This window comes from Gadus morhua, chromosome 18 (genome assembly GCF_902167405.1).
Source record: "Gadus morhua chromosome 18, gadMor3.0, whole genome shotgun sequence".
Classification (NCBI taxonomy): Eukaryota; Metazoa; Chordata; class Actinopteri; order Gadiformes; family Gadidae; genus Gadus; species Gadus morhua.
This window is the reverse complement of record NC_044065.1, coordinates 9,623,945-9,651,206: the sequence shown is the minus strand read 5'-3', so window position 1 is coordinate 9,651,206 and position 27,262 is coordinate 9,623,945. Positions and strand designations below refer to the sequence as shown.

At 49.5% G+C, this 27,262-nt stretch overlaps 1 protein-coding gene across 2 annotated transcripts in view; it reads right to left on the bottom strand.

Annotated features, from left to right (window-relative positions):
- The window catches only part of adkb (adenosine kinase b), a 91,524-nt gene that overhangs the window by 19,403 nt on the left and 44,859 nt on the right, over window positions 1-27,262 (bottom strand). For both annotated transcript variants that reach the window (XM_030339632.1, XM_030339631.1), the window contains exon 7: window positions 4,770-4,940. In XM_030339632.1, coding sequence (XP_030195492.1) covers window positions 4,770-4,940 — 171 coding nt within the window. The remainder of the gene's footprint in view (window positions 1-4,769; window positions 4,941-27,262) is intronic.

The window sequence follows — 27,262 nt, the reverse complement described above, 5'->3', positions numbered from 1 at the left end:
TGAAGTCCCCCCGTCCCCCTGCTCCCAGCCCCCCAACAACCCTCACTTACCTTCCGCGGACCCCACTCCCCTTATTGACCCAACGTTTTATGAAGTATTCGGCGGTTTGCTCGTGGGACTGGGCAAGGCGGGTTCTGGCTCGGTCCGATTACAGTGGTTAGAGGGTCTCTATGGGGGAGCCACGCTGGCTCTCCAGAGTACCTTGGCTCCCGAAACAAAAGAACGGGGAGAGAAAGAAAAAAAATCACACTGCAGAATGCTGGATGAATAAGACTTCCTCTACTACACCATAATTGGTCCTCACCCCCCCCTCCCCGTCTCGACTGTAGATGCCCGAACAAAGACGTTGACGGCTTTATTATAGCTGGCCGGATTTTGGCACATGCCACTTCCTGTTATCAAGAAAGTAAAGCAGGCGCTCGCCTTCGAAACACCTCACCTCCGTTAATGCACTGTGACTCAGATGAAGCGTGGGACCGCACGTCACGCCGTGAAGGTCAACCTACTCCGGCGCTACCGGGCGTGCGTGTGACTCATCGGAGGTTTGATCAAAACATCAGGAGTACGGCGCTAAGAGAGACCAAGGGGCAATCCGTCAGGGGCTCTGCACGCGACGACCGGCGACGTTCGGCCACTTGCAACACCCCCGATTGGCCTGTGCGGGCCCCTTGAATAAACACAAGGAGGGTTAATGTCTCATATGCCTTCCCGTCCTCCACAGAAAGCCCCGACAGGAAGAGAGGAGAGGGGGGAGAGCGAGGGGGTGATGGGGGTGAGGTCGGGGAGAGAGGAGATAGCTCTTCCAGTAAGATGCTAATCTGCCTCTCACATCTTTGTTTTAAGGAGGGTAGGACGGGATATTATTCACCCCGAGCTGCTACGACTGGAACCACCGTCAAGAGCAAAAGTCTTTCATTTTCCTTTGGCAAGAAATACCCCAGGGCCCCTTGGGGGGGCTTTGGTGAACTTGCCATCACCCACACATACTGACAGCTCGGAGCACGCACCCGCACGGGCTTCGGGACGCGTCACCGCGGCGATAAACAGCCGCGGGCGCCGCACCGAGATAAGCGTTCACTGGCGGTCCATCACGCAAACAAAGCGGGGGGATGACGAATCGGGCGGAGATTCAAAGGGGTGATGTCACTCTGCCCATGTATCTCAACCTACACAGACACACAGACATACGCATGGATTATTTTTTTGCACATGCCCACACATACTAACATACACACAGACACAGACACACACGCACACAGTTTCAGCCTGTCCTGGAAAAATCATTAAAGCCGCCCTCCCCCCATTCCCCCCCCAACACCTCACAGACTGCATGCAGATGGAGAAAAATAGGGCTGGGAGCCAAAATGCCTGTGGGGCTTTTCATGACAATAACCTTCTGTACGACTGCTTGTATCCGAGCGCTCTTAGATCATGGAACTGTGCTTGGGGATGGATGGGAAAATAAGCAAGATCACCACACACAAAACATCAGGTACAGAGCATTCACACAGCACCGAGGGGCAGGGAATCCATGTTATTTGGCTCCCGTTGCCTGGAGAGCCGGAGAGCTAGACGCTCTTTAAAAACAGCTTGAACACAGGAAAATAAACCGGATGATGCCCTTCTTTCTTTGCGTAGCAAGGTATAATCAAACACACCTCTATGTTATCTTCCCATTTATTAGACAGCTCACCTATTGAGCATTCAATTATAATGGCTGAGTGCTGTTTGGGAAGAGAGGGCCTTTGCAGCCACATAGGTAGTAGCTTTCAGGGTCGAATCGTCGGATGGATTGGGCAGAAATCTAAGTTATTGCCATGTTCCTGTATGGGGCTGGTGTAAACATTGTCAATGGAATGGAGCGCTTAGAGGAGGGTATTTCCTGTAGGGCTAAACATCTGTGGTAGCAGCTCATTTAAGGAGGTATACATCGTTTTGGGGGGGGCAGTTCACTCTTATTACTGCGGCCCAAATAAAATCAAATTACTCGATACTTAACCTGATGTAAATTGGAGACCGCCACGAATTCCGGCTTATGGAACATCAGTCAGAGTGATTAATTCCGTCCCAATTAATCGTTCAATTTGTCCATGATACGTCTTCAAATTCCCCATTAGGAGGCCCGCGGTAATGGTCCGATGCTTTCCTCCCATTGTGTGTCTGTGGTTTATCGCTCGCCGCTCCAACAGCAAAGGCAAATTGTGGCTAATTTCAACAGTGGATCCACTGGCATGCGGTTTTCCCAGCGATAATGATTCCCTCATTCAGGCCTAATTAGCGGTAGTCATTTAATAGAAGGAAATGTAATGCCCTGGGTTTAGTGTCAGGTAGTCGGGTAGTCAGGAGCCGGACAGAGCAGAAGGACTCAATTAGGCCTGGTCGGTTCCCGGGTTATCTTGCGACATGTTTGCCAATTAACCCAAGCACTGTCGGAAGGGGGAGAAAAAACAGAACCGATACCATTTCCCCCAACGTTAGTCCCTGATCTCAGAGACTGTGGCAGCGTCGAACATTGTGGAGCTAGCCTCCTGGCTCCCTCCCCCACCCTCGCAGGGGAGAGCAGACACCACACGACATCCCAAAAAGGCAGTAATTACGGGACGGACGATAGACTGTTATATAAGCTAGGAGCCCGCCGATAGGCCAGGGCCTGGCAGGCAGGCAGGCGGATGCCAGGTTTCAAACACGTACCAGCGAGATCATGTTACAGCGAAATGACCCAGGGCGGCCTGACTGGAACCCACAGTTGGTCCTTTCAGTTTTCGGAGGGAGACAATGAAAATAAATACATGTCTGCCGCCGCCGAGCAGCAGTCAAAGGTGTGGGGAACATTGTTTTGAAGTCTCCAGCTAATGAAATAAGGTTGCGCAAATTATTTCATCGAAACCAGATCCGCTTCGGCCCAAAAAAAACAACTCTACCCAAAACACATTCGATCCCCGCCAGATCAAACCCTTCTTTTTGTTTGTTTACGGTCTCGAAAAAACCGCCGTTGTGTTATTCCTCCGCTCGCCTGGTGCGTTTCTGTGTCGAGCGCAGGCTTAGGGAACAAACACACAAACACACACCCACACAAAACGGTGACTTCATGCGTTGTGTGGCTGTGGTTAAGCAGCAGAGAGAGAGACATGGACAAGGCAGCCACATTAGCCTTCCCTTGCAGCGTGTCGTGCCGGGACTGCGGGGAGTCAGTCTGTGTAATCCCCACTGTCACTGACTTGTTATGAAGGCATGAGGGGCTCAGGGTGATCCAGGAACGGGGGTGGGGGCTGTGAGGGAGGGGAGTGGAGGGGGGTTAGGGTGGGGTGGGGGGGGCGGTGGGCTAGTGGTGCTGAGGGCATTGGGGCGAGAGAGAGAGGATACGGGTGGGTGGGAGGGAACCGGGTAGTGTGCCATGTGGTGGAGGTGGTGGTGGAGGCCTGTTGCCTGTCACTCACCATGTGCCACTGCGTGACTGCCAACGCGGTCTGCCTCGCGCACAACAGGGGGGCCCGGGGCCCCGCCGTTTTTGAGGCAGACACTCCTGTTCACTTTGACGGTAAGCCGAAGGGAGTCGGAACACCCCGGACGGGAGGCGGGCATCAACCCCTAGCGCCAGACTGCGCGGGGCGGTCTTGATACGGTTCTCGGACTCGCCATTGACATTCTTCTCATGATAATAAAAAAGACAATAAAAAAAAAAACAATAATCTCTTTGAAAAAATAAATAACATGCGTAAGTAATTATCCAAAGTCATTAAACTGTAATGACTGGAGGTGTGAGCAAACAACTTATGCGAACCACAAACAGTACCACCCACCCGAAAATACATAACGTTTGCAAAATATACTCTGTGCTCTGGGAGACCCGAATGTTCCTAACGGCAATTAGGGAGACGAAGAGAGGGGTGCATATGCAAAAGGGAGGAATTGTGGAGCTTGTGGGGGCAGGTAGAGGGATGCAGGGTAGGGGGGGGATTTGGGGGGGGGGGGGTGGATTGGGGGGGAGAGAAGAGGGAAAAGCTGAAGTCAGCAGCAGTAATAAATCCACAAATGCTGAGCGGTTCCTTCCAGTCGTGTCCTGCTCTGCGGACCCCATCTCTAACGAAAAGAAAAAGGGCTCTGTTTCGTAGCTTTAGCAGCAGGGAGGCGAGGCAAGTGAAAGAAAAAAAAAAACTTTCCTGTGCACCTCCTACCTCCCTACCCACCAGCACCACTACCACCCCCTCCCCCCCGCTCCCAGAAGGTGCAGTCTGTGTAGGCGATGCGCCCCAGCCCCGGCACAGCTGGCCCGTTGGAGGAGACTTCCCAGCACCGCCGCTGTGTACGACTACTGCCTGACCTCTATCGTACTACTCCCTTCCTTATGGCCCAGGGGGAAGAAATCAATGCATTAACTGCCATGAAATGGTGACACGATTAAAATGAGTGATTACTAGGCTAATTCTTCTCCCTCTCTTTATTGGGCTGTGGCTAAGTGCAATTTTAAATAGCCAGCGACCATAAAGGGGTTCAGAAACGGGGGGGAGGGGGGAGGGAAATCGCCATTTAAGTTCAGTTTTTGATGAATGGTATCAGGGCACTTGTACCCTTTTAAAAACCCACATACTCTCCAAACCAAACATACAGATCACCTTCTAACGTTGAAACAAGCACTCACGGAGACAAATGCAAACCGAAAAGTAATCTTCAAATCCATGTAGGGTTCCTGTTTTGCATTGGTACAGATTTGTACCGCTTGCCTGTTTGTCCAGCAAACACACATGAAGGAGGCCGTCTCCGCCACTCACCGTCTCGTTGCCAAACAGGACGTCGACGTAGGGCATGATCTTCATCAGGTCCTCCTTGAAGAACTGGCTGATGAACGGCGCAGAGAGGTTCATGCAGAACACCTTGTTGTTATCAGACACATGCTTGGCCACCTTGAGGATCGACTCCGGGGACACCGTCAGGAAGAAACCCTGAAACAACAAACAAGAACGAGATAATTATCACACCTAATTGATTTAATGTTTTTTGGTTGGCAGCCTCCAAATGAATGAAGGTATAATCCTGCGTTCTCCCACTATAGTGAAGGCCCTGACAGTACAACCACTGAACCAATAGAACATTTAAAACCACTAATTTGTGTCTTTTTTGTGTGTCGGGCAAGGTCAAGTAAGACCGACAGACTATCTTACATCACAGAATGAAGAGGGACAGAGAGAATGGCGGTACTTAGTTGAAACGTTTATCTCCATAAAACGAATGTTTGGTGGAACCTGTACACATTGCAACAAAGGCAGAGGAGAAGGACAGGAGAGGGGGAGAAAAAAAATACCCATCCAGGACAAAGCTGGTGGCTGTGGTCCAAGGCCTGTACTGGAGGAAGCAACATGCACGTATCCAATGATGGGTGGAACAAAAGTCTGGTCTGGACTCTCCTTACTTGGAAACAAGAGATGCAGGTCCACTCATTGTGTGAATGAATACAAATCAGGTAAGAAAACACCTTTGTGTTTCGTACCGAAACCCGAAGCGAGACTCTCCAGCGAAAAACCAGCCCAGCACACAAAAAAAGAAAAACACTTGTGCTTTGATACAGATCTTTTCTACCTTTTTTTTTTTTTTTTTTTCGCAACAAGCTTCTTTATAAAACTACTGTGTTAAGATAGCATGGAGGGAAAACGGCGGTGGGGGTGGCAAGAAAAAGAATGCTGATGATATGGCCTAGAGTGTAGTTCACTAATTCAAACACTTAAGACATGCGTTGCAACGGAGAAGCAGGCCCTCATGTAAAATGAACAAGGTGCAATACCAGTGAATAGCGGCTAACTACATAGTCAATCAAATCCACACGGTGTAACAAAACAGAGGCTGGGTGAATACTTTGTCACACATCCATGAGGTCTTTCAATCTCTGAGTAGCTTAGTAGTAGTTCTCATTTTTTCCGAACAAAGTAGGCATGCGTTTTGTTTTTCCTATTCTTCTTCTAAAAAAGTGAAGAGTGAACGGGTCGATACCCGCGGCAGCCCTGCCACGGTATCGTGTGTTGTAGACAGGAGGTGTTCTGAGCGGGCCTGGGAACACAAAGGCAGCTCACTCCTGAGCTAATGGCCCATTATTGACCTTGACATTTTTCTTTCTCAGGGTGCCAATGTGTCAGAGGTGGGGAGATTGTTTTCGGACACAAACGGTCCCTTTTTTTTCCCCCCGGAGTCGAAAGCGGTCATGGTTACCTCAGTGTTACCAATGATCAAAGGCCCTTGGCTTGATCAAATATCCAGAGGGTTTGTGAACTTTAAGAAGCCACGCCACAGCCTCTCGAGTCACTCGCTGTGTTATACACCTCCGAGTACACCACCGATGCCTTTGCCTTCCCACCAGGCTGCCTGGAACTCTTTCATATTCTACTGAATAATTACTTCAGTTAATAATCTTGTTATTGAAGGAGACATATCACTTTAATCTTTTTTAATGTGGATTTTCACAGGATACAATGATCATGTTTTTGCTGATTTTAAGATTTAAGACGTTTTAAGTTTTTCAACAACCTACCAGATGCATCATGTGGCAGTTAACATCCCTCATTGATAATAATTATATTTGGGAGCTATTAAAGAAATATTTTAAGCAGCCATCACTTTTGTTTTGGTTACTGAAGAAAATAAATATTTTTGTGGATAATTGAAAGGAATAGTTTTCTGCACGGCCCCCTCAAAAGTGTCTGGTGGTGGGTCTGTACTTGCAGACAAGTCCAAACACCTCCCACCTAAAACAAAAATAGATAGCAGACCTGAGGGATATGGTTGACATTATGCTTGAGATGGACAAGATTAGGTCCAAGGTTAAAAATGCTTAGGTTTAAGTGGCTGATTCTGGTAGCGAGATGTTTTATCTGGAATGAGATCTAGTCTATTTGATCTTCCAAAGTGGCAGGCTTTCGCTCGTTCGATACGTGACATGCCACTACATCATTCTTATGTTAGGAGTGGGAGGAGTTTCATGGGCCGAAAGTTACTTCTGACTGTGCACTTTGGTCACGTGACACAACACCCTTTGATCATTAGCTGATGTGATTGAGAGCGAAATGTGTGCTTGACGCAATACATATTATCATTAAAATCAAATAAAGTCATGTATGAATGGAATCGTAAAGAGGAATTTAATCAAGACTGAGTTGTCCTGTAAACATATACGCTTTTAAAGGCAAACAAACAATCCAAAAAGCTTTTTCTCCACTTTAAACAATGAAACCGCTCAAGGCATTTCCTTCACAGAAGAGAGCAAAAACATTGTCTCCAAACAACTTCTAAAGAGATTGGGTAAAATAAATAAAGAAGAAAGCAGCATAAGCCAGAAGTTTTAGCCATTCCGATTCCCATCATTAGGGCTGCTCTTTCGTTGTGGACAGAGAAACAGGAGAAGTCAAGTCTTTAGCACTGTGGTGAGGATCGTATATCGAGAAAGACAGCTCCGGTTTCCCCAGGTGTCAGGGACCCTTGTGAAGTGGGTAGACGATCACGTTTCCAGGTCAGGGTGATCAAAGCGCTGATCAGTTTTCGCACACTTTCCATCAAGCCAAAACATTTACTAAAGCGATGAGAAATGCAATTTCCTGGCAAACAATGCCGCAAAGCGAAGTTTGGCACTCCGAAGCGGCAATTTGTGGGAGGACTTGGAAGGCAACACTTTCATTTTCAGTGTTTACCCTAGAAGAGGAATGACTTCCACTCCGCTCACACAAAGAAAAATGCCTAAATGGAAGCACAAGATGAGATTTGTGGTAATTTAACCAGGGAGGTCTTACTTTGCAGCACTAGCAGAACGCTGTCACACTTTCTCTGCATTGTATCTGTGGGTTTTTCCTCTCTCTCTCAGTCCCTCCACCTCCCTCCCTCTCTCACTCTCTCCCCCTCTCTCTCTCTCTCCCTCCTCGAGGCTCTTCACCCTCTGAAAGCTGGCTGTGATGGATGACACAGTGTCACTGAGCTTAAAATAAAAGAACATCTGAAGGGTAAAAAATGATCTATTTTGGGAAGGACGTTTTCATTTGTGGCACCAGAGGTGGCCACAGAAAACGGAAGAAGGGAGAAAAAAAAAAACCCTCTCTTAATTCCGTCCGTCAATTTTAAATCCTACTGGGGGAGAGTGTTTACAATACTGTTTGATGATGTACTTGTTTGACACTCGCCATTACTCAGAGCGTGCCATGTAAAGAATACGCACAATTACCTCTTAAAAGCGACCTTCAAATATGGCTGCCTCGTTTGGTGGTTGTGCCCCCCCCCCCCCCCTCTCCATCAAAAGTCAGGCCATCGCGGCTCCTTTAAGGGAGCGCCATGTTGCGCTGCTAATTTCCTTGTCGTCTGGGAAGCCCAGCAGCTCACCAACAGCGCTGCTTATCAAAGCTGTTCAAAGGCTGCCCCTGACATGGGCCCCCCTCGTCATTACCATAGACGGCCCCCCCACCTACATCCGTCCTTCCGTCAGTCCCTCCGTCCTGCCAGCCAGCCATCCCTCCCCCCCTCCACTGCTCTCCAGTGCAGGCGGGTTCATTACACAGACGGAGACGTCACGCGGATCAGCGGCGGTGCCCTGATGCTACATACTGTTCACCTTCACCTATCTTTGGAAGAACAAGCGCCTGGTGCCGGTCGGATCGATGGCCAATGTTTGGAGCATCATCAGTCGAGTACGCCTCTATCCCCCTCCAGACACCTCTGGCATGCCCTGCCTCTGTGCTCCCCAGATATATGCCTTACCCCCCCCGCCCCCCCCCCCTCCCCCCGTATGCCGCGGAAAGGGGCCTGCTGTTTTACCACAATACACACATGAAAACAGAATCTCACCGCGCAGTGGGGGGGCACAGAGCCGAGTGCTGCCAGCTCTCCAGCTCCTTGGATGAGGGTAAAAGATTGCAGGTGCTCCTGAGTGTTTATTTGACAGCGATGCGAGGCTGATAAGATTGCTTTCGCGTTCAACTAAGCATCTCATTTCGACAAAATTGGATGTTGAAGGCCTGAGCGTGTTTTAAAAGCCCAGGTTCTGTTTTAATTGGAGGAGCTAGACGGTTTCCGAATTAGGAATAATGCCAATTAGGTCATCTGTAAAAAAAATGAAACCGTTTTTTCCTGGAAGAATAACTGATTCAGCATCTCAAGCAGCACTAGATTGTTTGATCCGACTGCAAGAAGATTCAACCGCACCGACCACATCTGCTCTGTCTTCCCTAAAATGAATGTATCATGTTCTCTCCGAATACATCAGATATGTAAGGGATTCAACCATTCGTTGTGAAGGGTTTGGACCGGGGCCAACTTGTAAAGGCCATGTAGTAGATGAAGAGGGGCAGGGGGATTATCAACTTGGCTAAGCTCCCACGAGCCACATAAATGTGCCACAAACAGTGGATTTAACAACTGGTTAGAGACACTACTGACTAACCATTCCAGAATTGATTTCTTTAAATGCTATCTGGTTTAAATATGACCCAATTGGCAACAATAATTCGGGCATACGTTTCCATTATGCCCTTTTTCTGCTTCGTATGAGATATGGAGACAGCAACCAAAGGGTCAGGGCAGTAAAAATACCTGGCCAAGGTCGCCCTAATGAGTGTATATAAAACCAAAACACGGGAGCCAACCTCGGAAGCACTTCAGGGGAGTGCGTGTCAGAGCACCGGACCGCACGGGCATCGGAGAACATAATTACATTAACCTCTGCCGCCACAAGTGCGTCCATTTAATGGCAAACAAACGACTCGCGTGTAACCCACCGGAAAACGCTCCAGCCCTAACGAGAGGTCACGGGGTTGCTCTGTCACCACAACATTCACAGACGTTTGATGGATTCCTATGGCAGACGCTGATGTGAGACGATGTGAGAGGTGAGCTTCGGGGGTCCCTTCAAAAGGCTGGCTTTGCTCTGCTGCTAAGTTACAGAGTTTCAAGCAATGTGCTGGCCAGGGGTAAGAGGCCAGGCCGAGAGGCAGCGCAAATGCCAAGGAATAAACTTGAGATCTAAAACAGACTAGATTCAGCACCGAGAGCATTTAAATGCCAATACTAATCCACAGAATGATTTAGGGCATGGCACAAAGCGACTCCCCTTACACATACCATATGTTAGCACCACTACGTCGGGGGAGAGAGAGTGAGAGAATAAACATTCCAATGAAGTGGAAATGCTTGTTTCTTCGGGAAAAAGTGTGCAGGAAAAAAAAGTAGAGCACCGTGTGGACAAACACACATGCACACGCATACGTACGCATAGATTCCGGCTTTGGAGCTTGTTGATTTATGTTTTTTCTTAGAAACTGTTGTTTTTCCACCGTCTCGGGCAGCCAGGGAAAGAACAAACTGTTTGGTTTGCAGGGAGTTAAACTTGCTAATGCATACGCTCTCAAGTGTCCTTGTCTTCTTCACTGTACTTAATTAGCATTTTGGCGCTAGCAGTTCTGTCTCCTTCAGTACCTCTGAAGGGGAAACATCCCTCTAACACACACACATGTGCACACACAGGCACGCACGAACACGCACACGCACACAAATGCAAGCACAGGAACATACACGCACGCACGGACGCACACACACACACACACAAACACACACACGCACACACATCTATGGAGTTAATGGACAATGGAAGAGGAGTTGGTAAGGGCTGATGGAAAAATGAAATATAGAGTCTGCAGACCAATACGAAAACAGATGTCGAGGCTCCAGACCTATTTTTTCTCCACTCTTCGGCTGCCTTGAGTAGGAAATAATATATGGGTCAGATGTATTAAGCGGGGGCTCTGTAATGTGCTGTCCACACTCTATACGGGGGAGGATGTTCTAGCTTTAACTGCTTGGTAATCACGGAGGTTAGCACGCAGACAGAAAAGCAAATCTCGGCGGACATTCCTCGACGGCGTCGCACAGAAGTGAAAGTTCTTTTTCCGTAATGCTCAACTCCGCAGATGTAAATGAATTAGTGCACTTAAGCTCGGCAAGACAATATTTCACTGTGCGCCAACACTCTCGGCAAGGGCCAGCGCACCGGGTCGGAAAATTGCAGGTAATTGCCGAAGCCGTTGAATCACGTTCGGTTTTGGTTGGGAGGCTGAAATAACAAAGCCCTGATTGCTGGAAAAGACAAGGGCAGGGCGGCCGTCGGCCCGGTGGCTCAGAGTTAATTTGATACATATTTCTCCCCCCTTTGCCATGTCAGAGGTACTGGCAAGAGTTGGAAGTTGGAGGGGTATGGGGTAGGGGGTTAAAGGAGGGTGAGAACCCCAACGTTAACCTCCAAACCCTGTCTGTCTGCCATTTAACGTCTGAGCAGCATGAGAAGCAAGAGGGCCTCCTTTCAACGGCGCTGGCTGAAAGCTGTCAAGTTCAACGCAGGAGCTCGCTGCCTGTTGTTTCACGTTGAAGGCATTTCGGCTGCTTAAATTCGGGCAAATATTAACTGCGGTGGGTGTGTGTGGGAGTGTGTGTGTGTGTGTGTGAACAAGACACGCGGGGAGAGCATGTGGCAAAAAGTGAACAGTTCAATTATTCATAGCTATTTAAAATATCATCTAATTGCAATTGTAATAAGGCAGCCCTCGGATGAAAACACTAACTGCTATCAACAGCCCTCTGCCTAATCGCCAAATTAGAATTTAAAATGAGCACAGTATATTACACGGCTTTTCCCACAGTATCATGATTTGCTGAATAAGAGCTTGCTCGAATTCAGCATCCATAATTTGTATAGTGACAATTGAGGGCAATTTGAGCTTTGAGGAAAATAACTGGTGATGATTAAACTTAAGGGACTAAGCTGTCAGATATATTGTTGGCTCCGGCTCCGAACTGATTCTATTCTAGTATTGACAAAATATCTCACTGCATTTATGGCCTTTTCTTAGTGTATACAACAAGTTATGTTCCACTAAAGGAATTGGTGCACCACTTTATGTCCAAGGAATATTAACAAAATGATCCAAGGGGGAAATGGAGTGTACTCTTATACGTATAATGAATTCCCCTCAAAATATGACAAGATGTCCCTGTTTGCAGGGAAATGTTGCTTTTTAAACACAAAAAGTAATGTGTAATGAAATGCACCAAAAAATTATTCGCTAAAAGGCCTAATAGTAAAACAGTAAATAATATATCTACAAAGAAAAAGCAATCATTACAAAAACCATGGAGAACCCAAAAAAGACAAAGCATAAAGCGAGACGGGGAAGATGGAGACTGGTGGGGAAAGCAGTAGCTGTCAAGGCTAGGAAACTTTACGGTTCATCTGCTTAGTCGTCGCCCTGTGTTTTCTCCCACTCGGAGCTCTGGTGACACTTCAAGTCAACTCCATTCAGTTTGCCTTTGTACAGGCCTGAGGAGGAGAGGGCTTTGAGACTGACGAGATGATGTAAACATAGAGGCAGAGCATGGGCCACAAAAACAACAGCAGGAAAACACCGGCGGGTAGCTGTTTTTGGTTTTGTTTATTATTCCTAAAATGGAGGCACTGGAATCTATTAAAACTTAAATTGCAGTTTGCTGTTGAGTGAGCTTCGGCAATCCTTCCCCAATACTCAATACTGATTCAGCATGGGCTAAAGCACCACCTCAGCCCACCGAAACCTAGCACTTGATCAAACGAATTAAAGGTTTAATCTGAAATACAAGTGAAATGCCATGTAAGTGGTTCGATAGGGTAAAACTACGAGTCAAACACAGGTCACTGCAAGATACTGAGGAATTGCCTCTGGACCAGTACGCAATTCAGTTTCTCTCCCCTGAGCTATGCTTTGGGAGGTTCTCCCCTAAGGGTGAGGCGGGGTTAGGGTTAAGCTTCAGAGATCTGCACGGGATGGATGCAAAGAGGAACGGAAATCTGTCTGGTTCTCAGGGTTGCAGTATGCGATTGGTTTCTACGTTTGTGATTACAAAACAATAACCAGTGCAACTGAACGGTGCCGTGTTCGAGCCAAGAGCAGTCTCGTCCCGCTACCGTTATTCATTACTAACGCCTCAGTGGAAGAGCCTTGCTAATCTGCCCTGTTGGATGGTTCCTTAACACCAGGAAACAGGAGGGTTAATGACGGCCGGGCGCTGACGTTATGGAGGTCTCCCTAATGCAGTCATCCTCTCAGAACGAGAGGTTACTGTGTGTGGGGGGTGTGTGCCGATGGTTTCTGACCGTGGCAGAGCTCATCAAAGACTTAATGAAATCAATACACGAAAAGGAAAGGTCGGAACTGGAGCGAACGCTCAACAACGCGCGCACAATGTGTCACGGCCCAGGAGAGGAGACACTGTTACTTAATGTACGCCCACACTTACTCAGGGCTTATGCTCAATATGAAAAATGACCACTTAAGGGAAAAATAAACGCAAGAAAGCCGGTCTGAGAGGCAGGAGGTTGAAGGTTGTCTGCTAATTGCTGGAGGGGAGTGAAACCATGTAAGGGTAAACAAAGTCTGATCGATGGTGGGGGATTATATCAGAAAGAGCCTCTGGCCTCTGGCCAAGACGAGCAAACAGACTGCTCTCTGTCTCCCTGCTCCAGTTGTTTAAAAAAGGAGAAAAGGAGGGGAAAAAAATAAAACGAAGGCGGGAGTTAAAAGCATTATATTTCACAAGAGGTGGTGATCCGATCGAGCACGCCACAATACCAGATATGTCATGTCGCAAAACTGGATCACTCCCAGGCTGTGTGTGTGTGTATCGGCCAGAAATGCCAGCAGATAAGAGGGCAGTGTTGTGAGCTGGAGTTGATGGAGGGCTGTTCCGGCTGACGGCTTAGCTTCAGGTCAGCCTATACTCCCATAGCACAGGGGGTGCACAATCTCTCCGCACCGCGTGCATTCGTGTGTGCTTGTGCGTGTGTGTGTGTGTGTGTGTGTGTGTGTGTGTGTGTGTGTGTGAACCCTCGCCGCCGCCGTGGTCCGCCGCGCCACATGATGCAGGAGTTCATACACAGTCACAACCTGTGTATTCTGTCAATTCCCCCGGCATCAACTGGGAAATTGCAATTCACATAAGCCACTTGAGGAAATCTGCAGAGGGAGAGAAAGAAGGTGTACGAACTGAGAAGGGCTTACGAGTTATTGGAACCTTTTAAAGGTTCCAATAACTCGACAGGTTTACCCTCCCAGCCGGCCCGCCCAAACTCCCCTCCGCACACTCTTAAAAGCACTCCACCGAGTTATAATCCTTGCGAAAGGTGTCAGAAATGAAAATAACTTAATTCATTAAGGCCCGTCTGAGATATGCCAGGCATCCGCCGTGAAGACAAGAAGGAATAATTGCAAAAGTCGCCCAACTGCAGAGGGAGCTTGTTTTCCTTTTATAAGGCACTTGAGCAGTGTATACACCTCTTTGTTTTCCCGTGTCGTGAAGCGAAAAAGCATGAAGTCCCAGCCAACCGCCCCACTGCTGCTGCTGTTGCTCTCGACTCCGGCTCGCAGCCACAGTACACACACCCCCATCACACACCGCCTCAAAAACACCCAACCCCATGAATCACCCCGGCCACAAATCGCACCCATTTCAAAGACAATACCCGCCTTCAAACTTGTGGAGAATCTCAGGTGTTGCAAAGGCAAAGAATTTATTCTATTCACTCATTGCCAATGAAGAAATGGGAAGGTGGGGGTCGGTTTTGGGGGGGGGGGATTGCGTGCCTATACCCTGCACAAAGCTTTGGGACTTCACTAGCGGTTGCCATGGTGGTTTCCCATTAGAATAACAAACATTTCCCCTGGATGTTTAACAGCGCTTCCTAGTAAGAACAGCCCTGCCTGGGCTGCAAGTAACACTCTCACTCATTCTCTCTCCCTCTCTCTCTTCCTCACTCTCTCTTCCTCTCTTCCTCACTCTCTTCCTCTCTCCCTCACTCACTCTCTCTCTTTCTCACTCTCTCTCACTCACTCTCTCTCTCTTCCTCACTCTCTCTCACTCTCTCCCTCTCTTTCTCACTCCCTCACTTTCTCTCTCCCTCTACCCCCTTGCTCCCTCTTTTTTCTTCTTGCGCACCTGCCTTCACATTTTCCACTGCACAAAATAGAAAAAAAAAAATGCTTGGGGGTTGAAATATGAAATACGGTTACGGGTAAAGTAAAAAAAAAAAAAAACTTGAGTGCCAAAAATAAGGACTTTTCTTCAAACACGTAATAACTTTCCATGGGAATAAGGAGAAACTTAAAAAAGAATAGCACTTCCCCTTGATTTTCTGCTCCTACCACTTTTTTAAGCAGGCAGTGAATTTCCTGAAGTGATAAGGGCTTAGCCAATGTAATCCTCAGAGGGCTCTTCTCCGGCATGCCACGAATAAAGAAACCTTTCCCTGTAGGAAAAAAAGAGAGGGGGGGAGAGGGTTGGAGAGAGGGAGAGGGAGAAGGCCGGGGGTGGAGGTGGAAGCAACAGTAGTGTCTAGAACAAGGGGGTGGGGGGGACGGGGACAGGGGGAGACGGGGGAGATGGGAAGCAGAGGGGGGGGGGGGGGGGGGGGGGGGGGGGGGGGGGAGGGGAGAGGCAGGCATGCTAAGGCTTCAACTCCGAGCCACGCTGTGAATGCAAATGAGCCCGTGTTGAGAAAGAGCAGCCGGACTCAGTCTCAGCTGGACATCAACAGCAGAATATTGATATGACAATGCAAAGGAGGGGCTTCCCTGGCCTGGTGTGCAAGAGGCCACCGGGGGGGGGGGGGGGGGGGGGGGGGGTCGCTCAAATTGGTCCCAATGCAAAGGGGGCCGCCCATAAATGTTTCACAGCGGCTGCCCCCAGATGATTCATTAGCTCTTAGTTTTGATGGTCTGGGGGCTCGGGACATGTAGGGCCGTGCCAGGCTGAACGGGTACCATGTAAAGTCACTCTCTCCGCCGCCCCGCTGAATATACGATTCTGACCTTTCGCTTCAGATATTGAAATGAGAAGCTGGGGGAGACACGACTGGCCACGTGCCGCCAGACTAGGTGATGGGGAGTACATTTCAACGGGCTGGAAGGGTGGAGTACTACTGCGATCACAGATGAGGGTGGGGGGAAATAATCGAATTATTCATGATTATTTACAACATTTTTATCTGCGGTTACAACATGGCAAGCCAAGATTATATTGATTTCAATTAGTATTCATTCACTATTCATTAACTACTTTCAATAATACTTAACTGACCGAATTAGGTGTTGATGTATTGGTTGTATTGTGCATTGATTTCCCTTAAGTCAAAGATGAATGAATGCACCTAAGGTCGTCAACATCCAACCTCGATCCATCCATTGAAAAGACAGGAACTCTCTGGGCTGTGTAAGATGCCTGGCAGCCATTTAGGATCCGGGGGGGGGCCTCTCAGCCTCTCTATGGACGGTTGGTTACATGTGGTTGACGCATTTGCATCTTCAAAGATGTGCGCCGACAAGCTCAACATGTGTGAGATGTGTCTGGGCGGCATGTGACAACCCATGTTCTTCTTCTCCTACATACACACACACGCTCAAACACACACACACACACACACACTCACTCAAACACACAATCACCAGGGATGCTTCGAGGTCCTTTATCTGCCAGGTGTATCAATCAAAAGTCAGCTCAATGGGGTAGCTGTACACATAGCGGTTTGGGAATGGCGATAAAGAAATCTGCTACCGCACTTGGGAAAACGTCAAACAGCATGGCGTTCGCATACCGCAACCCCCAACCTCATCACCACAATATGGCAGAACCATGCCCGGTTAACATCATGATGACGTCAATCCCAATCGATTACCAAAACGTGAACGTAATGACGCCACCAAATGGAACCCAGAGTCGGCGACAGCGACACACCAGTAAACACGCGATTTATCTGAGCTCCGCCTCCGCTCGCTCAACGGGCGTCTCGTCGGATGAGCCCGAACAATGGCGCCCGGCGCATTGTGGACGCGGTGCCGGAGCGCATTGTCTGCCACGAGGCTGCCTCACAAAAGGAGGCCTGTGCAAAACAAGACTTGAGGGCTTCATAATACATCTTAAAAAAAATAAAATAATTGGCCCCTGGGCTGCGCTCAACGGATCATCACTTTTTCCAACTTTTCGGCGATCTCTGCCAAACCGCGGAAATCATAGCCCCGGTAGGAGCCCGTCCTCCCAGCGTCATCGAGCACGCCGCTTCTTGACTCATTGGTTGGCTGAGGCAAAGGGGTTACCATCAGCCAGCATGACGCGCACTATCACATCATATTAGTATTCTGATGAGGCATATCCGTTTTGGCATAAGCTCATCGCTCCGAAAGGGTTTTCCTCTTCCCTTTTTTTCTTTTCTTGGTTGCATTGTGTAGAAAAAAAACATCTTTGCATGCGGCCCTTAAAAGAAGATTAATGCCACTGGAGTGTTTGTAGTGGTGTCTAATCCTGAGAGACCATTTGTTGGTGGAGGGGAAGGAGAGGAGGACAGGAGGGAAACAGCTGTACTTCAAGAGGATCCATCGAAAGATTCCATCCCTCCTCGCGTACATTCATGAAGTGACGAGATTACGTACGAGTCCTGATTACCGCGGTGGGAGAACAGAGAAGAAAAGGCCTGGAAATGACTATGCCATTGTGGGCAGAGTGCCGCTACTGATATGACCAATGGGCATAAGCTGGCAAAACACGTGAGGAAATGCATCAACGTGGTTTTATGTTTGTGTGTTTTATTTGGGACACCTTCCCCACTGAGGGTTCCTATTGGGCTGGCGTTTTTTTATTTATTTTTTTTCGGACCAGGAATGGCAAGAGGAGCGAGAGCGAGTGTGAACGCAGCCAACCGAAAGAGAAACTAAAAACCCCGCGCCTGGGTGACCCCGGGGTCGAACACCTCAGCTGAACCGGAAAAAGTGACCACGTCGGTTGGATGGAGTGAGCCTCGACACGGGAGCCAAGAATAAAGACGTGGCCTCGGGGAGAGAGAGAGAGCGAGGCCGAGAGAGAGCGAGAGAGCGAGAGAGCGAGAGAGAGAGAAATCACTGGCTCTGTTTGTGTGCCTGCCGTAAAACGCGGGCTACAGGGAGTTTATTTACTCACGGGGCTGAGCGGTAAAGCGGACTGGGCGTCCCTAGTTGAGTCTTGTTTATGCAGTGACACTGTGGTGATCCGCGGGACTTTAAGTGGTCGTCGCACGACGGCCCCCCCCCTCCTCCCCCTCCTCCCCCTCCTCCTCCTCCTCCCCCATCGCCGCCGCTGCTTGCTACATAATTAATATACGGGCTGACATGACATGGATATGATAGGACATGGGTATCAGAGGCACGCCGTTGACTGTTGTACAGAAGGAGGAGGAGAAGGGCGGGGGGGGGGTGTTGAGGGGAGTAACTGCATTTTTCATGAGCCTGCCTGCCAGCAGTGTTCATCGGCCCCGAAGCTTCGCGGCGTGACAACAGGGAGGCTGGCGGTGGGGGGTTTTGGAGGAGGGGAGGGCAGGACAAGGGGGCAACAGAGGCAAATATTCGGCGGTGTCAAAACAAACGGGCTCTTTTTTCTCTTTTCTTTTTTTTTTTTGCACAGGCGGCTCAGATCCCCCGGTGACCCCGCGTGTCAGATCCCGGTGATCACCCCTGCATCTCCCCGCCGGCGCCGGGATCAACGCCTGCCTGCCCCCGAACGCCCCGACAGCGAGCGAACCCCCCCCCCCCCTCCTGATCACCGACACCCCCACAGACATCTTAATAGGCTGAGGCGGCGTTTGATTCTAATGAAAATAGAAACGGCGTGATCGGAGTGAAGCGGAACGTTTTACCCCCGAATAACGCTTCGTTTACGGCGCCGGGACTATAAATAGCTCTGTGGAGGAAACCCGGGGCGCGGGGAAGAAGAAGGATCCGTTGGGCAGTGGGGTTTGGACAAGGAGGGCTCGGTGTTAGCCTTTGGGGAGGTGTTGCCTGAGAGAGGGGTCATTCCTCCTCATTGGGAGCCATTACCGCCCCCGACGTCACTGCCAGTCTGTCCCCTCACCCATCACACAGCCCCCCCCCTCTCCCCCCTCTCCCCCCCCTCCAGTGGGTCGGCTCACCCCCTACGACTAAATCACATTCTACGCACAAACAGCCGGGCTTTGCAGCATCTAATCTAATCGCTCCATCTCCTGTGTCCCAGTACATGTCCAGTCACACACACACAAACACAAACACACACACACACACACACACACTGAAGGCCGACATAACACCTAAAACCCTGTGCACTTCCGCCCAGTGTTGTGCAACTGCAGCCGGTAATGCAAATCAGAAATTAAGATTTGCTTTCTAATTATTGTGGGGCAGGGGGGAGGGGTGGGGGTGAGTTCTGGCTGGTTAAAGAAACACGGAGACAGACAGGAATAGAAGCACATTAAATACTCATTAAAGCCAGAGAGAGGGGACATGGAACATATTGACACAAGTCCTTGAAAGAGAGACAGGGACACAGAGAGCGAGCGAGAGAGAGCGACACAGACACAAACATACAGAGAGAATCAGCTGACATTGATGGTGTTTTGTCATCTCGGACTAAATAAAAACTACCTGGGGGCCCGAACTGTAATTTAGCAGAGCGCACAGTGCCAGCGTTGTCAGGCAAGCCCGGGGGCCACTTCCCAAAGGGCCATCATTTCCAATACAGACTGGCACATCTTATTAAAAGTGTGACAGATTTATTATTATAGTTGTTTAGCTCCCCTTAACCCCTACATAATCAAATCACTCGGGTGGGTTCAAGGAGACCCTCCCCTCGGTGAAGCAAAATCATCTGTCTTCTAATTTATTTATTTATTTGCTTTCTTTTTATCGGGGGGGGGGGGGAGGGGGGGGAATGATTTAAAGTGCTTGCTTTAAATTCTCTGTGCGTGGTCAGTCCCACGGACCCCATGCGGTGACATATCCTGTTTACTTGCCAGACAACCCCCCCCCCCCCCCCCCAAACCCCCACCCCAGTCGAAGTCATGAAGAGTCAAGTGTGTGGGTGGGGAACGTTAGGGAGAGAAAGAAGGAAGATGGAGGAGGGAGGGAGTGTGTGTGTGTGTGTGGGGGGGGGGGGGGGTACATAAATCAAACACTCCTCTGAGCACTTTAGAGCCCGGAAACAGATTTCTGCTTAAGTACAAGAGTTGGTAAGAAAGAAAAAGAAAAATGCTCTTTACTATAATTAGGCTTCAGAAAGAGAGCGAGATAAAACGCCATGCACCGGCCAGACTCTGGGCTGTTCTCAGATCCATTTACGAGTGCAGAACACCTTGTGCTGTCATTATAGCGGTTATATATATATAAATATAACATCATATATAAGAACAACATTATATAATAATATCATATCTGATTGAGCGGAGAGATTTGCTGCCGTCGAGTCTCCTTGTTGCCGGGCGGGTTTGCAGACCGGGCTGCCATATTGCGTTATATGCAGTGTAATTGCGTCGGCACAAAGTGCTCCGAGGTGAAGTGGAGGCATACAGTGTGACAAAGAATGATGGAGCACGTTATTGGGCGCGCGGGGCAAGGGATTGTCATTACCTACAGGACATTGATGATTGGGAAGCACTTATTCTCTCGCTCAGGAGCGACGGTGAGATGGGAGAGAAAAAAAACAAACCGGGCGCCCTCAGCAAAATCAATACGCTTTGAGCCGGCGGAATGCAAATGGCCACCGATCCAGCGGCATGACACAGGGAGGACGCCTCCTTACTTATCCCGGCTCCATTCAATGTCATCATTAGCCGCCGCGGTGTCAGTTCGGCTCGATGAAGGGGCATTATTTCCAAAAGGATAAGCGTTGCATTAATCCTTTTATGCTGCTTTCAGCAGGATACAGTCTCCCCCATAGCTAATATTAATGCGTAGAGGTGTCAAGAGTGAGATGGCTAATCCCGATAGCTCAGGATGTACAGTCAACTTTACAGATGGCTATCTGCCCCCCGTACCTGCAACACTAATACAAGCACAAGGACAGGATGTGCTTTCTTTCCCTTTTATTTTTTTTAAGATCCACTTGCTCTACGGTGCCTTCAAAAAGAGGAGAAAAAGCGATAATTTTCCACGGGGCTCCCTGGGCTGGAGAGATAAGGCAGGGAACGGGGGTGGAGAAAATATAAATGATGCTCGCCTCAGAGGAGGAAAAAATAGCTTCCTGATATAGTCCTAGCTCTCTCTTTAGGGCTGACACCAAGAACATACACTTTATCAATTATACATAAAGCCACTGTTGGCAGCTTGTTTGGATCCAACCCCAGCCCTACAGAGTGTCGAAATGTTTCTAGGAGCCCCCCCCCCCTCCTCCTTCCACTCCTCTTCCATCAATGCAACCCCCCACACCAACCCCCCCCCCCCCCAACCACCCAGCAGCCTCGTCCTTAAATCAATCCCTTTTTAGGCCTGAATTTATTTTTCCTGTAACAAATCTGTCTTGGCAAAGGCTGTCACCTAAGCGCGGAGAATGACAGGCTGATGTCTGTGCAGAGAACATCAACCTTGCTCCAGGAGCAGCCTCCCAAGGTAAGTAATCATGCAGCGGTGTGTGTGTGCGTGCCTCTGTGTGCGTTTGTGTGTGCATACGGGAGTGTGTGTGGGTGTGTGTGTGTGTGTGTGTGTATGGATGTGCCTGTGAGTGGATGCCAGCCAGAGTCCAAACAAACCCAGAGTCTGTTGCTCAAGATAAACAAACCAATTAGGGCGGAAGGCATGTTATTCCTCAGTCGGTGGGATATTTACTAGATGGAAAATAATCAATGCATTCTTATTTCCACAGGGCCGAGTCTGCAGAAGACCTGAGCAGAATTAAATCCAGACAGAGTGCAGGGAGTGAAAATTATTCATTAGAATTCTGTTTTATTATATTATAATAATAATGGGACTTAACTAGCGACTAGTCATGTAAATCATCTGTTGGAGCAGGGACGGAGAGGGGCGTGGAAACATGGAAGGGGGAAGAGTCATCATCGCCTCCTTGCCCCCTCGCTCCCAGGGATACATGCCCTTCTTGTGTGGATGAGTCAGCTTACATCTTCTGACAATTGTGAGCCAAGGGCTTTGTCAAAAGGAACCACAGTTATTGTTTTGATTGGTCCCCCTTGTTATGTTGGGAGCGCAAACTGCTTTCAAATGTGATTGCGCCACAGCGTTTTGGAAGTGAGGCACGCACATACAGAACATCAAAAAGGAGATGTCTGCTTTTTATTTACCGCCGACAATCATTTGGCAATTTGGCGAGCGCTCCTCGGTTCCTTGGAACACGCTGGCCCCCGATCGGTAATTGCGAGGAGAGCCCCCATTGGCCGGCCAGAGCATGAGATGACTGGGCTCACGGTGCATGACATTTAAGCCGGCCAATAAAGACGGACATGCTCATCACCGTGGCGGTGTCCTCTGCCAGGGCCCGTTTCAGTGTAAAGTGGAGGCCTTTGCTGGGTTGGACTGGATGTACAGCTGCACTGGCTGCCTTTCAACCTCGTCCCTCAGGGCTCCGGGCACCAGCCCTACTACTGGCAACTGGCTACGGAGCTGCCCAGAAAATGACCACACGTGAGAAGAAGTGCCCATGTTTTGTTTTAACGTTGCAGTCAAGGAGGAACAGCGGCAACGAAAGTGTATGGAAACAGAAAGAGACAAGAGAAAAGAAAAAAAAACAACGGGTTAAGAGGTTTAATGTGCTGCCGAAATCCTGACACTTGCCAGAGGATCCAAATGGTCCAGAGCCGCAGAAGCACCACCGCACGTCTCTATTAATCCTCCGAAGCTACATACGATATTCACTCGAGAAACAATAGATAAGGTCACTGCGCTCGTAGGCTATATAACCGAGTGGCAAGCACCCATGTCGGAGAAAATTGAGTACCTTGTTGTGCGTGAGTGTAACATCTGCATGACTAAAAACCAGGGCAACTATAAACTTTCCCAACATTCGTTTGTAAACCATTCTCCAGTACAATTAAACTGTCAAACCATTACAGCGCATCATCCCCGTGATTCATTAGGGTTCCTTTTTTTGTGTAAAACCCCCCCCCCAAAATAAACAAAAGGGGAAGAAACAGGAAAATACAATAGAAGTTGAGAAAATGGACAACTGCCAAACTGCCAGGGAAGAAGATATGCATTGGCTTATTACGGTCTGTAAACAAATTACAGCTACATAAAAGGGGAAAATATGAAACCACGCAGGGGGAAACAATTCCCAGTGAACTCCCGGCATCTGCCGAACAGAGACACACGTGCACGCACACACACACACAAACGCGCGCGCACACATCTGCGGTGAGCTGTTTGTCGACCGGCTTCGAGGACTGTCAAGCTGACCGGGGAGTTGGGTAGAGGGGTTTGCGGTAAGCAGAGTATTCCGTTGGCGTCTTTTCTCTCTTTTTTTTTTTTTTTTATATTCCGTGCTTCACGCCAGTGTGATGACATAACAAAGTCTGACACTTAACTCTGCTCAATATCTCGTCCCCTAGGAGACACGCTCGCCTGGAGCGCCTGTGGTTTCAGAATGTGAATCTTAATCAGTTATGTACCTGGCGGAGCAGGTTCTTCCATCTCCCCGGTGAGAGTATCAACACATGGCCATTAGCCACATTTCACGGGCCCCAGAGTGGCTATTTATTTTTTCCTGTTCAACATTACCTGACAAATAATTACCCCCGACTATTCAATTAAGCCACGCGACACGTGCACGTTTTCATTTTTTAAGCGCTGTGCATCCAAACTTTGGCGTTCGCAAAAATGTAAAATCTTCTGTTCGCCCAAGCACCCCACTGCGTTAATCGCAGATGGGAGGTCTAAGGTAAAAGAAAGAAGAAATGACAAACCCCTAAACTATTTCATCCGCTCTTGTGACAAAATTGAGATGAAAAAAATGGTTTACAGCAGATCAGGTGCACACAGTGATACAGGGGGAAGGACATGGCGTTTTCCCTACTGAATGAAAGAGGAAAAAGAAAAGCACATTTTAACAAGGTAACGTGGGTGTACAAGGAGAAAGTCAAGGCACGCTGGTGGAGGAGAATGGCCTGGAGGCTGGTCAACTGCCAGAGTCCAACAAACCTGCTTTAAAAAAAGGCAATTGCTCAAGATGAAATGGATTAAAGCAATTATTTCTAGTTCAAATTACAAAGCTTAAAGACCTGCCAACTTTAAGTATCGCAGTGCATTCTCCCCAAAAAAAAAATCTAATAAACAATGCAAATCAAAATCACCTTCAAATGAGTTCCATTCAAATCAAAAGGGCGGCTGCGCCGACACAATGCCTTCCACCACAACAAAGGAGGCCAAGCCAACAGTGCACTCTATAAAACCCTCCGCTACCCCAAAAGGAAAGTCAGACCCCTCCTTTTCTTTGCACATGGCGTAGCAAGTTTATATCATCGTTAACGATTCAAATAAATGTAAAAGTAGGCTGGAGCAGAACGCCGTTAAAAAGCTGTCAGGGGGGGAACGGGGCAGGCGGGGGAAGGCATGACGCCATGCAACCTCACCAAAATCCACAAAGTGAATCAAACCCGCTCATCAGATTTGGCGTCTTTATCCTAATTTGCAAGACACCCTCCCCTCCCCTCCCTCCCTCCCTCCCCTCCCCCCAGTCGGGCCTCTGTCAGGGGGGGGGGGGGTGGTTGTATGTGCGTGTGTGTGTGTGTGTGTGTGGGGGGAGGGGGGCAAGGCTGGCGGGGATGGTTCTCCAGCTGGGCGGCCCAGCTCCCATACATCCCATTGGCACCAGGCAACCCCATGCAGAGAGCCAATCACAAGCCCCACCCCACTCCTGACAGCTCATTACCACTCAATTAGGCAGGTGCAGTGCGGCGAGCGGCCCCTCCGCCGCGAGGAGCCCTCCCAGATGCATGTTTAACATCGGAGAGAATTACACGGAGACGGCAAACACGGCGCGCGCCCGCCCTCACCACTTGATTGCGCCGAGATTGAAATCTCGTAATTGGCGCGTTGGCCCGGGGACGTCGGAAACAAAAAATAAAATAAAATAATAAAAAAAGAAAAAAGAGAAAAGGCAAGCCGATAAACGCGATGCAGTCGGCTTGTAATTGAACAATCAGGAATTCGTATTCATGGAGACGCGCGTGTTGGCAGTCACGAGACGTATCTGATTAGGGCGCTGTTTCGCGGTGACGCGGGGGTTGCTAGCCCGATGAAAGGGAGGCGACGCCGTCCTCTGCGCTGGGGGCTAGCACGCCATCGCGTCCGCGGAGATCACACGCACGGACGCGGACGTGACGCAACGCCACCTCCTTCTGGCTTGTGTCGCTCCGACGGGGAGCCGTCGGCGGGCACGCCGCATTCGGTACACGTAGCACGCACACACGTGGGGGGGGGGAAGGCATCGGCCATCCCTGGAGGACCGATTCTAATCAAGATGAAATGATTTACAAATCTATTTAATAAGGCTCGCCAGAAGTCAAACTTGGCATGTAAATGCGGCAGGGATTAAATTTCATCGGCAACCAAGACTGTAACTGATCGCCTGCAGACAAAGGAGGGAGCCTGCCAGTTCCATTACCCTCTCTCCCCCACCACTCTCCCCCCCCCCCCCCGCACCCACACCCCGCCCTTCAACCCCACAACCCCCCCGCCCCACCAAAACCCCGCCTCCCCCTTCCTTTCCTCCCCTGCCTGCATTTTCCTCGTGAACCCTTCCTGGCTGTGTGGAAGGACAGGGCAGCGCAGAGTGGCGCAGTACAGAGGACGAGAGAGAGAGAGAGAGAGAGAGAGAGAGAGAGAGAGAGACAGAGACAGAGACAGAGAGAGAGACAGAGACAGAGAGAGAGAGAGAGCCATGAGAGATGGAGAGAGAGAGAGAGAGAGAGAGAGAGAGAGAGAGAGATGGAGAGAGAGAGAGAGAGAGAGAGAGAGAGAGAGAGAGAGAGAGAGAGAGAGAGAGAGAGAGAGAGAGAGAGAGAGAGCCATGAGAGATGGAGAGAGAGAGCAGGGGAAAGGACAGAACAGAGGGGAAGGAGAGTAAAGGATACAGGAAGAGAGAGGGAAGAGGAAAAGGGTGCGGGAGAGTGTAGCTACTTAAGAGGAGACCAGAGGAAGAGGAGCAGAGAAAATGAGATGAAAGGTAAAAAAAAAAAAGAAAAAAAAAGAACTCAAGGTCAGGACGAGGACAGCATGGTGCTTTCAGCCAGGGTGGTGGTGGAGTAGGGGGTACACATACAGAGAGAGAGCGAGAGGGAGGACGATAGAGGGACGGAGAGGGAGAGGGAGAGAAAGAGAGAGACAGAACCGCAGTCACCTCTCTGCTAATCAGCCCTTTGGTTGGCTGATGAGGTGTCAGTTGGTTCTGAGAGAGGAAAACCTCTCCCTTTGCTTTTTTGGCTGCAAATTGCAGGGGCTGGCAGGGTGGAGCAATTGTGTGTGTGTGTGTGTGTGTGTGTGTGTGTGTGTGTGTGTGTGTGTGTGTGTGTGTGTGTGTGTGTGTGTGTGTGTGTGTGTGTGTGTGTGTGTGTGTGTGTGTGTGTGTCTGGGCTGTTGCAGGCTGACGGGCTGCTTGCCGTGCCAGTTTTGTGATTTTTTTTGGTGTGCGCCTGCTCTCTCTCTCTCTCCCTCTGTCCCCCCCCTCTACATCCCCCCTGCTCCCCCTCTCCCTCCCTCGTCATCTCCCCCTCTCTCCCTCTCCCCCCTGTCTCCCCCTCCCTCCCTCCCTCCGTCTCGCCCTCTCCTTCCTTGCACATTATGCTACAGTGACTGAGGCTGAACTCAGAGCTCTCTCCCTGCAGTGAGGCCTGCGACTACAGCGGCCAATTAACACTATCTGCAATGTGGCTGAGCTAACAGCGTGTGGCATCGCTACTTCAAGACACTGTGACGTTGGGGAAAAAAAGCCCAGAAAATAGGACAAAAAAAAAAGAAAGAAAGATGGTGGGCCTCGTGTGTTTTCTCTGGGGCGTGGCTAAGGATACGTGCAGAAATGTAGAGTGCGCTGCCGCCGACACGGCTGTTGTGATCTGGCGGCGGGAACAGTGGCGCTGCTAATCCCTTATCAGAGAGAGAGAGAGAGAGAGAGAGAGAGAGAGAGAGAGAGAGAGAGAGAGAGAGAGAGAGAGAGAGAGAGAGAGAGAGAGAGAGAGAGAGAGAGAGAGAGAGAGAGAGAGAGAGAGAGAGAGAGAGAGAGAGAGAGAGAGAGAGAGAGAGAGAGAGAGAGAGAGAGAGAGAGAGAGAGAGAGAGAGCGTTCCACTGATCTGCCAGAGGGGGCGGGCAGCGCCTCGCTCAGCGCAGGGGTTACTCCTGACCATCTGCGCCCAGTCATTAACAGCCCTTTTCACAGTCAATTGTCCCGTCTTGTCTCAACCCCTTCGCCCTCTTTTCTATTAGCCCGCATTGGTCCCCTCACGTA